The sequence below is a fragment of the Megalobrama amblycephala genome, linkage group LG2 (assembly GCF_018812025.1).
Source record: "Megalobrama amblycephala isolate DHTTF-2021 linkage group LG2, ASM1881202v1, whole genome shotgun sequence".
Taxonomy (NCBI): domain Eukaryota; kingdom Metazoa; phylum Chordata; class Actinopteri; order Cypriniformes; family Xenocyprididae; genus Megalobrama; species Megalobrama amblycephala.
The window spans coordinates 56,376,450-56,391,393 of NC_063045.1; the positions used below are offsets into that span (position 1 = coordinate 56,376,450).

Consider the following 14,944-nt stretch of genomic DNA (forward strand, 5'->3'; position numbering starts at 1 on the left):
ATCATGTTCATGGATGAGATTTTTTACGTTACCGTAGTATGAAGCAGAGCAGGACCGAGTGCTCCGCAAGCAGAAACGAGGCCGCTGGAGTGATTGCTAGACGTGCACGACACATGGCTCGAGAGCAGTGGAGCTTTTATTGTGCCGCAGTCGCCGCTTCCACTTCTTCCAGTCAAACGTATGTGGGGTAAAGCAGTGCTGTTTATCATATCAGATACATTTGTGTGTTGAAAGTTGTTAGAGTGCTACTCTGTGCCTTCACTCAGCAGTTGCTATGAGACACTTAATGCATACTGCAGTAAACTAGATCGATATTAGGCATGGTAAAACTTGGTAGTCACAGTAAATCAAGAAAACAAGATTTAAACAATAAGACTTACTGTGTTGAGCTATATAACAATGATTAGTTTTCTGTCTATGAATGTATCTAACCAGTTGTTCACCCGTCTAATAAAACACGTATTAAAGCATCGTTGCTGTTTCCATGGTTACTACAAACTAAAACAACCGGAAATCGAGAGTAACACGAGTATGATGTCATTGATGGGCGATGCACGGACATGGTCAGTGACCTGGTTAAAATTGCTTATTTCTCTGGATTTAAACATTCTTGGAAGCATTTGGGATAACGTATGTACATTCTGATTGTTCTAATGGTTTTTGGATCAGAAAATCTTACATGTTGTGCCTTTAAATATAAAATCATTGTTAGTGGGCCAGCATTTGTGCTTTGAGATATTTTGACATAATAAAAGGACAATAAAATAAATAACATTCCATATGCTTTTTCCAAAACCTGCCATCTGCCATCCAAAGACATTTATAAAGACAGAATCTAGAGCCTTTAAAGAGACCATGGTAATTCAATAAAATGTCAGATATAGGTCTACTTTCATTCTTACAACATAATTGATATACTGTTAATTTTTTTATTGCACAAATAAAAGCATTTCTTACTTTTTAAATCAATTTTAGGTAAAACAGTGGGGAGAAAAAAAAAAATAGAAAAATATAAATTTAATTACTATAATAAATAATCCAGAAAACAGAATTTGGCCAGAAACACCTTTAAATTTTCATTATTTTGATGTCACATTGCTATAAATCTAATGTGAAAGAGTTAGGATGAAATATGACGACTCAGACAATTGTTGTGTCTTCACCTTTAGAGGAAAGAGTAACACTTTACAATATAAAACCGCTTTTCAGGAGCGTTCGATTTCAGAAAGTACAGTCCTTACACTTTTTACACAGAATCTTTTTGAAGGCTTTACGGAAGTCCCTGTTAAAGATGGTGTAGATGAGCGGGTTCAGGGCACTGTTGCAGTAGCCGATCCAGAAGAAGAACGTAAAAAGTGGTTTTGGCACTGTACAAGCCTCTCCGCAAATGGCCTGCAAGCTGTAGGTGAAGAAGAATGGGAACCAGCAGACGACAAAAACCCCAATGACGACCGCGAGGACGAAGGTGAAACGCTTCTCGCGGATGATCATGGCTTTCCTCTTGGTGTTCGGAGTTCCCGCTAGTTTCACGTTGGAAGAGGCCAGCTGGCTGCCCTTAGACGTAGCGAGGACATTCTGGTAGGGCTGGGTCAGTGAGGAAGTCTGGTGTCCGTGCTCCATCGCCCCCACATTGGAGGTTGTCCCGTTGGCATTATGTCCCCCTACTACCTCGACATCCGAGCCAGAGCTTGAGCTGTCCTCTTTGTTGTCCTTGCACCTCTTTGAGCGTTTCATCCGCTGCCGACGTTCTACTGGAGCCCGAGGCTGGTTTTTGGCTTCTGATCTGGAAGCAGCCTGATTGGGAACATTCGCAGAGTCAACACCTCCCTGGTTTTTGCCACTCTGCACCACCCTTCCCGACGTGACGCTGCTTGCGCCGTCTTTTCTTGGCTCTCCTGGAGGATATCGAGTGTGCTTCTTGGCAATCTGATAGATGCGAACGTACACCAGGATCATGATGAGGCACGGGGCGAAGAAAGACCCGATGGAGGAGTACAGGACGTACCATACGGTGTCGTTGAGTTTGCACTGTGGGCCACACCCATTCTCCTGCTCCGGGGTCTTATTCATGGAGACCAGTGGAGGGAAAGAGATGATGGCAGAAATGAGCCACACCACCACGATGGCGCCCTTGATCCTGCGAGGGGTGCGCAGGGTGGCGTACTGCACCGGCCGGGAGATGGACAGGTAGCGGTCCAGGCTGATGGCGCACAGATGTATGATGGAAGATGTGCAGACGAGCACATCCAGCGCCAAGATGATCTCACACCAAAACGATTCAAAGTACCAGTAGCCCATCAGCTCATTGGCCAGGGAGAACGGGATGATCAAAGTGGCCACCAGGATGTCTGCAGCAGCCAGAGACACCAGGAAAAGGTTCTGAGGTCCTCGCAAAGAGCAGCACGTCAGGACAGCTATGATCACCAGGATGTTCCCAAAGATGGTGAAGAGCATGATGAGAGTCATTGCAGTGGCAAACACAGCTGTGACTTCAGGGGAATAAGAATTGCATGTACTAAGGTTTTCTCCTCCTGGGCTACTGGTGCTTTGAGGGGTCATATTTAAGTTCTAAGGCTAGACAGTTAAGTGCAAAGTAGTCTTTGATGTAGACTTGTATCCTAGCGTAAAAACTTTCTTTTCTTTAGAAAATTGTTGAAAGTGAAAGGTGTCTTTATAGCAAAGAATGACATCCTCCAGGTACTTCCTTTGGCAAATCTCGAGAAAAAAAAAAAAAACTAATCAAAATACTGCATTTGCATTAAAAGGGGGTCGTGCAGTCCGTTCACTTCAAAAATAAATCAGCAAAATTACTCTTTTTGCAGAGGCAAAAATTATTAAAGTAATGCAAAACATGCATAACTGCAAAAACCTGCCATTATTAATAAAAACAATGCGGCATTAACTTACCACAGCTTATGCCAAACATCTTTTAGACACTGTAAGTCACTCAAATTACACGAAAGTCTCGTGTACTGATCCGATTCTTGTCCAAAAATACGGCAGCGCGCACTTGGAAGAAATACGCGCTTGGAGACGCGCACGGACACTAGCGCGTCAAAACAAAATACACATTTTCAGGCAGCAAAAGCTAAGGGACTGAAAATGCAGAAATATAAAACTAATTCAAACATAATAGTTCCGTGGAGTTATGATTGTCTGAAGAGCTCTGAAAGCTTCTCGATGAGTGAAAAGGCTCACCATCTCCAAACGCGCGCACCAGCCGAACCAAAACTACAGTTCCTCAAATACCAACGATTATTAAGAGAAATGGTCTTTGCATAAACATTTCCATGTCAGAGAAAAATCCACGAAGGAAAGCTCCAGTCTTTAAGACTTTAAATAATTGCTTTTAATATTTTAAAATAGACTTTCTCAGTATCAACTGAATAAAAACAAAAGTCCTTTCATTCATTTCTCAATTTCCTTTCTAGACGTTTCATAGAGCTTTGCGCATCGGTCACCAGAATGAACTGACTTGAGTTTATAACTGAGCGTCCCCCGCCGTGACGTCAGGCTGATACCCTCGTCATGACGTCACGTCTGAATGACGTGAAGTCGCTTTTTTTATTATTATTAAAAAAGAAAAGAAACAACTATGGGGGAAAAGCAAGTGAAACGGCAAAGACAAAGATAACTTCAATTTAACTTCTTTCAACTTGATAAGCGTTCTAAAAACGCGCGAGAAGCCGCAAACAGCGCGAGTGCAACGATTAAAGTCAACATCACAGTGATATTTACAAAGAAAAACAATGGAAACCAAGCAGAGATGACGCTGAAAAATTGCAAATTTACAGATGATTTTACAACACAAGACGACGATATCAGATGTACTGCAACACATTCATCTCTCCAGACATGAAAGGGGATTGTAATTAGTATGCTGGTGAAAGTAACTCAAATTCATTTAAGATCCCAAAAGAAAAACACTACACTGCAATATATTCTATAGAATAAATGGCGTAAATAAAAAGGTCTGTATATCTATCTCATACTTCTTTTTGATAAAACTCCACATTACTCTCCTACTAAAAAGAGACAAAACTAAGGGGGGAAAACAGTGAACAGTGACTACCACCTACTGGACAAAATTTAAAAATGACATTAAGAACTAGAATTGTGGACTGGAGGACCTGTCAATGAATTCATTTTAAATCAGACGGCAATATAATTGGCATAAATTCACAATAAGCCATCCATATTTTGATTTTCAAACCTTTATTTATCCTCTTAGATTCAGAACTCCTGTGTGATAAAGAAACCATTCAAACAGAGCAGTTGGATGCATCATGATGCTGCTTGGTCCCCTTCTTTCTTATCTGAAACGAAGAAAGCCGATTCATTCAGGAAGAGCAGCTCCAACTCTCAAATGTCAAAACCACGGTACAATGGCAAGGAAAAGATAAAAACAAATAACCACATCACGCTTTTATAGCTACTGCTATTAATCCAGATCACTTCCTCTCGTCAGAGTGATCACATATTTACATACTACATACAGTACGTTTCCTCAGTCATATTGCATATCCTGCCTTATTAGCCATATATTTCTGGGCGTATGGTAAAAGCACATATTAAGACATACCACAGTGGTACAGCTTCCGGAGCTTTTGCACATCCAGATCACTCAAGTAAGCCCTCTGGCCGAGCTTTACCCCACTCTCTTTGGGCAGAATTGTAGGTTTTCCATTTCTAGAGAAATATTTGCTGCAAAACAGAATACTAGTGAAATGTTTGACATCATACATATGATTTTACACACTCATTCAAACTATTTCAGGGTTATGTTTTGACTGGAACACATACTCTCCATAATGCAAGATTGATTCCAGGTCATACTTCAGACCGAGAGTGTTCCCTTCCTTCTTCATAAAATTGTCCTCTTTCCCTGTAAATTAAAAAGCAGTCAGTACAACCAATGATGGCCAACTGATGGCATAACATTATGACCACCTTCCTAATATTGTGTTGGTATCCCTTTTGCTGCCAAAACAGCCCTGACCCGTCGAGGCATGGACTCCTCTAGACCCCTGCAGGTGTGCTGTGGTATCTGCACCAAGATGTTAGCAGCAGATCCTTGAAGTCCTGTAAGTTGTGAGGTGGAGCCTCCATGGATCAGCCTTGTTTGTTCAGCACATCCCACAGATGCTCGATTGGATTAAGATCTGGGGAATTTGGAGGCCAAGTCAACACCTCAAACTCGTTGTGCTCCTTAAACCATTCCTGAACCATTTTTGCTTTGTGGCAGGAGCATTATCCTGCTGAAAGAGGCCACAGCCACCAGGGAATACCGTTTCCATGAAAGGGTGTACAACAATGCTTAGGTAGGTGGTACGTGTCAAAGTAACATCCACATGGATGGCAGGACCCAAGGTTTCCCAGCAGAACATTGCCCAAAGCATCACACTGCCTCCACCGGCTTGCCTTCTTCCCATAATGCATCCTGGTGTCATGTGTTCCCCAGGTAAGCGACACACACGGTCATCCATGTGATGTAAAAGAAAACATGATTGATCAGACCAGGCCACCTTCTTCCATTGCTCCAGATCCAGTTCTGATGGTCATGTGTCCACTGTTGGCTCTTTTGGCGGTGGACAGGGGTCAGCATGGGCAACCTGACTGGTCTGCAACTATGCAGCCCCATACACAACAAACTGTGACGCACTGTGTATTCTGACATCTTCTATCAGAACCAGCATTAACTTCTTGAGAAATTTGAGCTCCAGTAGCTCGTCTGTTGGATCGGACCACAGGGGCCAGCCTTCGCTCCCCACGTACATCAATGAGCCTCGGCCACCCATGACCCTGTCACCGGTTCACCACTGTTCCTTCCTTGGGCCACTTTTGATAGATACTGACCACTGCAGACCAGGAACACCCCACAAGAGCTGCAGTTTTGGAGATGCTCTGACCCAGTCATCTAGCCATCACAATTTGGCCCTTGTTCACTTGCTGCCTAATACTGTATATCCCACCCACTAACAGGTGCCGTGATGAAGAGATAATCAATGATATTCACTTCACTTGTCAGTGGTCATAATGTTATGCCTGATCAGTTTGAGATATATATATTATATTAGTTACATTAATAGTAGTACATAAATAAAACAAAGAGGGAGAAAGAAACTATGAAAAAGAATGCTAATGGAATTAAAGCAATTTGGAACCAAACTCAAATGGAATTTGGATCAAAAAGGAACATTCTTAAAATAAAAAAGGCTACTGGTAATCTAAAATTCCTATTAATATCAGTTTATCTAATAGAATATTATTTTAGTGGATTCTACTTGGTACTTTGACTCCGTCAGAATTCCATATTATGAAAGGAATTCCATTAGAAATCCTTCAGGATTTTTTTTGGATAGCAGTGAAATGCTAAATGAAAGTAATATTATGCATACCAGACACAATGTTCTCATAAACTATAGTGATATGATCACCACGGTCAAAGCGGGAATGCTCATGGTGTAAGCCGAGGGCATGAAGGACCTCGTGGCAGATGTTCCCAACCTTACAGTGCGGCCCAACCAGAACTGGCTGCTCACCCCCCATACAGCCGACGTAAGACGCACACCTTTAGGAAACAGCAAACTAGCCATTTATTGGCATCAGATTACATGTTCGGTGATGGCACTAGATGGAAAAATATAGTGCTGAAACATACAGGGAAAGTGTCCTGACAAAGACAATGAGTAAATGTCCCGATAAATGCTGGTTTTTTTTTTTTTTGTGAAGCTAAAATCTGTGACTCACCCATTGCTCTTCTCAAAGTGCAAGTAGTCCGTTTCTTTAGTATGTGGAAGGAACTCGATGCAGGTCTTCTCAGAGATCATATTTAAGGCTTTAAGAATGTCTTCAGTCCTGCTCTCTGAAGGCCATGAACCACAAACATATACAGAAACTAAACATTATTCCTACATTTAAACTTTAAAAAAAAAAAAAAAAAAAAAAAAAAAAAAAAAACACACCCCATTGCTTCATTTCAGAAGGTCTTTATTAACCCTCTTGAGCCATGTGGATATCTTTTATGACGAATGGATGCACTTTTTTTGGACTTCAAAATCTCGCCCCCCATTCACTACTATTATAAAGCTTGGAAGAGCCAGAATATTTCTTTTTAAATATAACTAAGTGAGTAAATCATGGGATCATTTTTTGGTAAACTATCACTTTAATTGTCTACCACCTGTAAACTGTTAGTGTCTTGAGGACTTTTCCACAGGCAATAACGGTTTATGAAGAAGCTTGAAAAACACTTTTCAATAAAGATCTGTAAAGCTTATTTGGATTTTACAAAATCATCTTTAAAATACAGTATCTTGAAAAAGGGACCGGGGGACCCTTCTTTTTGCAGAGTTTAGATCTATTCATTGAAATTATACCAGTGGATATGAAGGTATTAGGGTACGAAGGTATAATATTTTGCAGAAAACATACCACCAAACATGAAGAAAACTCACCAAGAGCAGAATCAATTTCATAAGGGACTGGTAAATGTCCATCCACCCCGGGCCACAGTTGATTCACTGCGTTCCTGTCACTCTAAATAAAAGACAGAGTCTGAACCGTGTTGTCAGGAGGACAGGGGTGTTTTACACAAACATCAGGTCAGGGCAGGTTGTCACGTGTGTTTCAGAATAGAAACCTGAGCATTGGAGCCAGGTTCAAAATTCAGATTTAGATAGAGTTTTACAGAGGGGATTTTTTTTTTTTTTTTTTTTTTTTTTTTACATCTCTTATCATCACTCCATGAATCAGAAATAATGTCCACAGCCTAAAAAAAACATCTTTCACCATACAAAAGGTTTTATAAATCAAGTTTGGTGTATGTCCATGCTGCTGAAGTGGAGATTTCTGGCTCAGTGCATGAGGGGGAAAAAAAAAAACAGTCTTTAAAGATATCTTTATATCTAGAGACGCAAATAGATAAAGTGCAAAAAACACTTAAATATGTATTATGCATGCTTAAGCAGTCTGAATCTGAAATAAGACATGCTATCAATGCAAAATAGACCAAAATCTCAAAATTTACTGTGTGTGTCTGTCTGTGTGTGTGTGTTCACCCAAAAATGAAAAAAAAACGGTCATCCTTTACTCACCCTGAACATAAAGGAAGATATTTTGAAGAACATGGAAAACAACATTGTGAATATAAAAGGTATAGTTTGGGCTTACAGGTAGTAAGAGATCCCCCTCCTGTACAGCATAGTCTTCCTCAAAATCTGTTAAAGACATTGACATATACGTACATATATATACACACATATATCAGGACTAAAAGTTCTTATGGGCACACTGTTGTCTTACCCAGCGCTGTTTCACTTGGTATTCTCAGATTAGGCTGTCCACTCTTCAACGAGTTAATATGTCCTGTGGATAAAATATATTATGTCATATACATTTTTAGTTCAAGCTTTTATTTATTAAAAAAGAAAAACTTTGTACCTTCATCATGCTGTATATCAGAGACCTTCAGTGTGTCTGCAGGAACTTCCTGCACTTATAAACACAAAAACAACTTTATATCAACCTATATGCTACAACCATGAACGTAGATTGAATATATAATGCATTCCCTAAGAACTTATAAAAGATTTATGTGATTGGTGGAATTAATGTACGTTACCTTCACAAAAACACATAACCAACAAAACGAACCACATCATTTAAAAAAGCCGCTAGCTTGTGGACAGAGATAAATATTGTATGAAACGACTAAGCAAAAGTGTCTTTTCAAACACTATGTGCTAATTAAACACTAATTGTGCTAATTATTTATCCACCCGAGACTCTTGATTGACAATTAATTCAATGAACTTCGGTGACGCCCGGTCACTCTGGCGGAACCAATAACGCTCACATTGTAGTTTCATTCCGGATGCCTTTATTGGTGGGACACAGTAATAATATACACGTGAGCGGTGTTTTGTTGTTGACAGCTGAAAATCATCTTTTGCGGTGAGCGTATACAATTAATATATTAGTTTTATTTGTTTTTTGTTACGAGAGATATATATATACGTATATTTACACCACCTATGAATGTTTTATAATGCTTTATCTGCCGGAATATGTAGGGTTATTTTACTGTAACTAGTTTCCTTGTTTATAATTATTCGTTATGATATTCACGCTATTCTGTGAGGCATCTGAAATATCCCTTATATATATATATATATATATATATATATATATATATATATATATTGTTTTCATCCTTTTTAGCACTTGTGTGCTTAAAATCCTTTACCTCATTTGGTGTTACTGGTCAAAAATGACCGGCCTTTTAAATTCCTTGTAAATCTCTCATTATGCTATCACCAAACATTCAATTCAATCTTCTTCTTTTTTTTTTTTTTTTGTCAACTTGTTTTCTCTTAATTAGCACAGGTTTTGTATTTCCTTTTTGAACTAATTGATGTATGCCTCACTGATCTGAGCTTATGCACCTCAGTTTATAAGCGAATAAGTTCACTCAAGTTTATTCATTTGGCAATATGACATAACAAGATTTTTAAGGGATTTTTTTTTTAGGCTAGTCATTTTTGACCGGGAACACCACAAGGGTAAGAATGTTTTTAAAAATGACAACCCAAAAAATCACTGATATCTTCTTTGGGAAGTTGTTATACTCTGTGTGAGCAAGTAAGTTTTAGTCCAATTCAGTAATATTAGCTTGCATTTTGGGCTAAAAAGAAAATCTCGGCATCAAAATGCCCAGAACACAACGTGAGGGTTAGTGATCATAAACCTGTTCTCTCACTCTAACAGAACTCAAAATGACGAGGTGGGCCCGAGCGAACAACGTCCATAAAAACAAAGCAGCAGATGCCACACCATGGAAGCAGCTGAAGGCGAATGGGAATGCTGGAGAATCAGGAACAAGCCGCGGTGACCGACACATCCAGCGGGGAGCAGGCGTAAGGAAACCCAACCCGAAAAAGGAGAAACGAGAGCATGACAGTGACGACGTGAATGGATTTATGGAGTATTTAAAACAGACCGGTCAGACGCTGCAGAAAAGGACACCTGCGGACCGGGACCTGAGAGAAGATGTGGCAACGGCACTGAAGAAAGACCAACGACGAGAGAACAGACGGATAAAGAGGCAAAACGTTAAAAAGAATAATATGGTGAGGATTTGAATGCATGTAAAATGATTGTAGATGAGTCTTTATATACAATAACCACGTACAGTCTACTCCAGAAATATTGGCATCCTTGATAAATATGATCATAATGGGGTTTTGAAAATAAATCTGCATTGTTAATCCTTTTGATCTTTCATTCAAAACATTCACAAAATTCTAACCTATCACTGAAGTCAAACAATGGAAACTGGGGGGGGAAATCACATTATGAAATAAATGTTTTTCTCTAGTTCATGTTGGCCACAGTTATTGGCACCCAATTATTGCAACATCCTTTTCCCAAGATAACGGTCTTCACCTATAATGCCTGATGAGTTTTGAGAACACCTGAGAAGAGATCAGAGACCATTCCTCCATACAGAATCCCTCCAGATCCTTCAGATTCCAGCTTCATGTTGGTGCTTCTTCTCTTCAGTTCACTCCACTCATTTTCTTTAGGGTTCAGGTAGGGGGACTGGGATGGCCATGGCAGAAGCTTCATTTTGTGCTCAGTGACACATTTTTGTGTTGGTTTTGATGTTTGTTTTGGATCATTGTCCTGATGGAAGTTCCAACCATGGCCCATTATTGGATTTCTAGCAGAAGCAGTCAGGTTTTGATTTTTTTTTTTTTTTTTTTTAATCTGTTGGTATTTGATAGAATCCATGATAAAATGTATTTGAACAAGATGCCCACTACCTCCAGCAGAAAAATAGGCCCACAACATTAAAAATCCAGCAGTATATTTAACCGTGGGCATGGGGTACTTTTTATCCATGTGTGCACCAAACCCATCTGGTGGGTTTGCTGCCAGAAAGCTTTTTTTTTTTTTTTTTTTATAAAGTTTCATCTGACCATAGAAGCCGGTCCCGTTTGAAGTTTCAGTCGTGTCTGACAACAGAATATACTGGAGATTGTTTCTGGATGAGAGCAGAGGATTTTTCTTGAAACCCTCCCAAACAATTTGTGGGGATGTAGGTGCTGGTTTTTTTTTTTTTTTTTTTTTTTTGGGGGGGGGGGGGGGGGGGGGCTTTCTGAGACTCAAGACTCAAATAATCTCTGCAATTCTTCAGCTGTGATCCTTGGAGAGTCTTTGGACACTCAAACTCTCCTCCTTATCGCGCATTAGGACGATTTAGACACGTCCTCTTCCAGGCAGATTTGTAACATCTTTAGTTGATTGGAACTTCTTAATTATTGCCCTGATAGTGGAAAAGGGAATTTTCAATGCTTTAGCTTTATTATAGCAATTTGTGAAGCTCAACAATCTTTTGCTGCACATCAGAACAATATTCTTTGGTTTTACTCATTGTGATGAATGATTAAGGGAATTTGGCCTTTGTGTTTCCTCATGGCTGGACAATTTCATGTTCATGATCACCCTGGTGTGCTTAAAAAAAAAAAAAAAAAAAAAAAAAAAAAAGTAAATATGAATGGGAATATACTTGAGATATTTTACTCATAAGAATGTCAAGGTGTGCCAATAATTGTGGCCAACATGGATTGGAGAAAACATTTATTTCATAATGTGAGTTTCCCCCCACTTTCAATTTTTACTTCAGTGAAAGGTTAGAATTGTGTGTGTCTTTGTTTTTTGAAAGATCAAAAGGATAAACAATGCAGAGTTATTTATCACAGCCACCTTTGCTCATATTTATCAAAAGTGCGAATAATTCTGGAGTTGACAGTATGTAGGGAAGCTTGTTTCCACCAAGGAATAAAAAAAACAAACAAAAATAAAATGGTAATTTTTTTTTTTTTTTTTTTTTTTCCCCCTCACAATTCTGAGTTTATATCTGAGCACATGACATGTGGACAAGTATTTATATATCGTGGCCATGAATTAAGAATTCTCTCTCTAGTTTTACTAAATTGTTCCCTCGTTTTAGTTAATTTGTGGCCACAAATTAAGAATTCGGTCCACGACTTATGGATTCCTTCCCTCCATTTGGTAAATCGTGGTTGTACTAATTCATTCACTCATTTTGATTGAACTAATACAAGGTAATTAATTATTACAACATGGCCACAATTTAGCAAAACAAGGGAATTAATAATGTCATGTGAGCATGACTTACTTAAAACGATGGGAACAAATTAGTAAAAAATGCTGATGAATTAGTAAGACGTGGGAACAAATTAATTCGTGGCCACCATATAGATTTTTTTTGTTTGTTTGTTTGTTTTCAATTCCGGGTTTATATTTCACAATTCAGACTTTTTTTCTTCAAAATTGTGAATTTAAAAAGTCGCAGTTAACTTTTATTTATTTTTTTTTATTTTGTGGCAGAAACAAACAAACCAAAAAAATAGAATTGTCAGAATTAAAGTCAGAATTGCAAGATGTAAACTCAAAATTCAGAGGGAAAAAAAGTAAAAATTGCAACGTGTAAACTCAGAATTCTGAGGAATAAAAGTTAGTTGTGAGAGAAAATATTGTAATTACCTCTTTATTCTGTGGCAGAAAAAACTTTCATACATATGCTCACTTTTTCGATCTAGATTTGCTTCAACTGCAGAAAGCCTGGTCACGGGCTCGCGACTGCCCGGAAGCAGATAACGATGAAGAGATGGGCCGCGGTATTTGCTATCGCTGTGGTTCCACTGAACATGAGATCCAGAGATGTCGCGCTAAAGTGGATCCTGCCATGGGTACGTGGATGATTGAGAAGTCTGGACAACTAAAATGTATGAAAATATCAAACCTGCTATGATTTATCATATTAATGTTGCTGTTTTCTAGGTAATTACCCATACGCTAAGTGTTTTATCTGTGGTCAGACTGGTCATCTGTCCAAAGCCTGTCCTGACAACCCAAAAGGACTGTATGCTGCAGGTCAGTGATTTACCCGTTTAACCCCATAAAGCCTAATGTATCATATTTGATACGCACATTTAAAAGTTTGCTGTGTACAACAGGTTTTTCAATCTTCTGTATTCTGATTGATATTTTTCTTTTTCTTTTCTTTTTTGCCTTTTAGTATAATTGTAAAATCCACCTTCAGGTTGTAGTCTCATGTCTTTTTGCTATGAAATTTTTACTGATTTGTATTGTTTTATGTAAAGTCAACTTAATAACTTTTATATCTTGGTAATATATTTCAAGATGAACACTTACGGGACTGAAGCAACTTATTTTTTATTTATTTATTTTTTTAAATCAGGCTTTTGATGAATGTTTATTTGTTCATCTGTCATTCATAATTGCATTATGTTTTTTCACCATAATAAAATCTACAGAGTTTGATCATAAAACTAAGCATTTTAAATATAATTTTACTGAGTCATATTATTGGGAGATATAGTGACGACTGATATTTATATGCATTTTATGCAAGTAGTCTGCTATACTGTTATAAATATCTCTTTGACATTACTAACTATAAGAATTTCATCTTACTATTTGGTCATAAATAACATCTGCACCAAATTGTATATTTTTACTCAAAGACCTTTGAATAAAACTGAGGTGTTCATTTCTCTCTCTCTCAAAAAAAAAAAAAAAAAACAAGCAAACTTTGAATAAGCTTCAATAATCTGTTCCATTTCAAAAGATTAGACTTTTTCTTATTTCATATGTCAGAATTAAGCTTTAAATATCTACAAATGCTAACACTCAAGTTTGTTCTTGTGGTGTTTTGTTCCCGTAGGCGGTTGCTGTCGTGTTTGTGGCTCAGTGGAACACTTTCAGAAGGATTGTCCTGAACACCAGAGCTCAAGTGAGTCACAATGTGAACACATCCACTGGAGTGTTTGTATCAATGGAAACATATATTAAGCTCAAAATTCTTTTTTGCAGCCAATTCCATCACTCTTGGCCGGCTGTCCAATCGAATCAGCGCTGACCACGAGGACGTACATGTGCCTGTGAAGAAAGTGCAACCCAAAAAAGACAAGGTGGTGGTGTTCTGATCCACAGCTGTTGGGGGGAAATCCAGAATTGGACATTTAACCAATCATTTCTGCAGTCATGGGGTCTTCACCAGAGATTCACTGTCTGCCATGGATGTTTTTAAACACAAAAGTGACTCTTCCCGTTCCGAGACCATTTACTTGCTGTTAAAGATTCTCGTGATGAAATTGGAGACTTGTGGATATCACATATGTGCCTGATTTAAAGGGTCAGTTCACCCAAAAATGAAAATTATCCCATAATTTACACACCCTCAAGCCATCCTAAGTGTATATGACTTTATTCTCTCAGACAGACACAATTGGAGTTATATTAAAAGATATATATAAAATATCCATATTTAAAACGTTATAAACTATAATCACTGGCTTCTGGCAACGGCCTTACACGCATTCACAAGAGTTACGTGGTTTTTGCAAAAGACCTCTATTTTCACCTTAGTGGGTCAGATGTCACTCTTTCATGAGCATGTGTGTGGCCGTTGCCAGAAGCCAGTGATTTACAGTTTATAAAATTTTAAATTCATAAAGATTTAGATTCAATGCCATTTCAAACCTGGGAAGAGTTTCCGATTGTGTTCGGCAAGTCCATACGCACCTAGGATGACTTGAGAGTGACTAAATTATGGGATAATTTTCATTTTTGGGTCAAGTATTCCTTTAATTATTATTAATTATCATGGACTGTGTGTTTTCATTGTCAAGTAAGTTGGAGAGAATTTGAATATGAAAAACAGCATTTATTTACAAGACACTTTGTACAAATATACTCTATAAAAGAGAGATATTAAGTGTTTTTTGGGGTTTTTTTTCTGTTGGTATATTAAATTTATAAGAACAATTTTATGCTTCTCTCTTCTCTAGCAACTTTTGCATTCCCCCAAGAAACATTGTGTTTGCTCACA

General features: G+C 38.4%; 3 protein-coding genes across 4 annotated transcripts; 1 reads left to right on the top strand and 2 right to left on the bottom strand.

The window, feature by feature from the left end:
* Positions 1-1,148: 1,148 nt before the first annotated feature.
* LOC125262361 (alpha-2B adrenergic receptor) lies at positions 1,149-3,485 on the bottom strand. The gene is made up of 2 exons (XM_048181081.1): positions 2,908-3,485; positions 1,149-2,715 (listed from the first exon to the last, which is right to left on the bottom strand). Exon 2 carries the CDS (start codon positions 2,557-2,559, stop codon positions 1,222-1,224), a length of 1,338 nt encoding a protein of 445 aa, XP_048037038.1. The 5' UTR covers positions 2,560-2,715; positions 2,908-3,485; the 3' UTR covers positions 1,149-1,221.
* A 713-nt stretch (positions 3,486-4,198) lies between these two features.
* LOC125262362 (zinc metalloproteinase nas-4) lies at positions 4,199-8,852 on the bottom strand. Of its 2 annotated transcripts, none has more exons than XM_048181083.1 (10): positions 8,624-8,852; positions 8,443-8,496; positions 8,305-8,367; positions 8,173-8,219; positions 7,458-7,539; positions 6,751-6,865; positions 6,543-6,571; positions 4,804-4,885; positions 4,583-4,704; positions 4,199-4,316 (listed from the first exon to the last, which is right to left on the bottom strand). In XM_048181083.1, exons 1-10 carry the CDS (start codon positions 8,661-8,663, stop codon positions 4,285-4,287), a joined length of 666 nt encoding a protein of 221 aa, XP_048037040.1. In that variant the 5' UTR covers positions 8,664-8,852; the 3' UTR covers positions 4,199-4,284. The 2 variants fall into 2 exon arrangements, with proteins under 2 accessions (XP_048037040.1, XP_048037039.1); XM_048181082.1 differs by having other exon boundaries at positions 6,399-6,571; positions 8,624-8,824.
* Positions 8,853-9,541: 689 nt separating this feature from the next.
* zcchc9 (zinc finger, CCHC domain containing 9) lies at positions 9,542-14,880 on the top strand. Its single transcript, XM_048181084.1, is given in 7 exon segments — positions 9,542-9,563; positions 9,769-10,130; positions 12,630-12,663; positions 12,666-12,779; positions 12,871-12,963; positions 13,778-13,846; positions 13,927-14,880. Coding segments are annotated over 6 exon segments (777 nt in total). The 5' UTR covers positions 9,542-9,563; positions 9,769-9,776; the 3' UTR covers positions 14,040-14,880.
* The last annotated feature ends 64 nt before the right edge of the window (positions 14,881-14,944 follow it).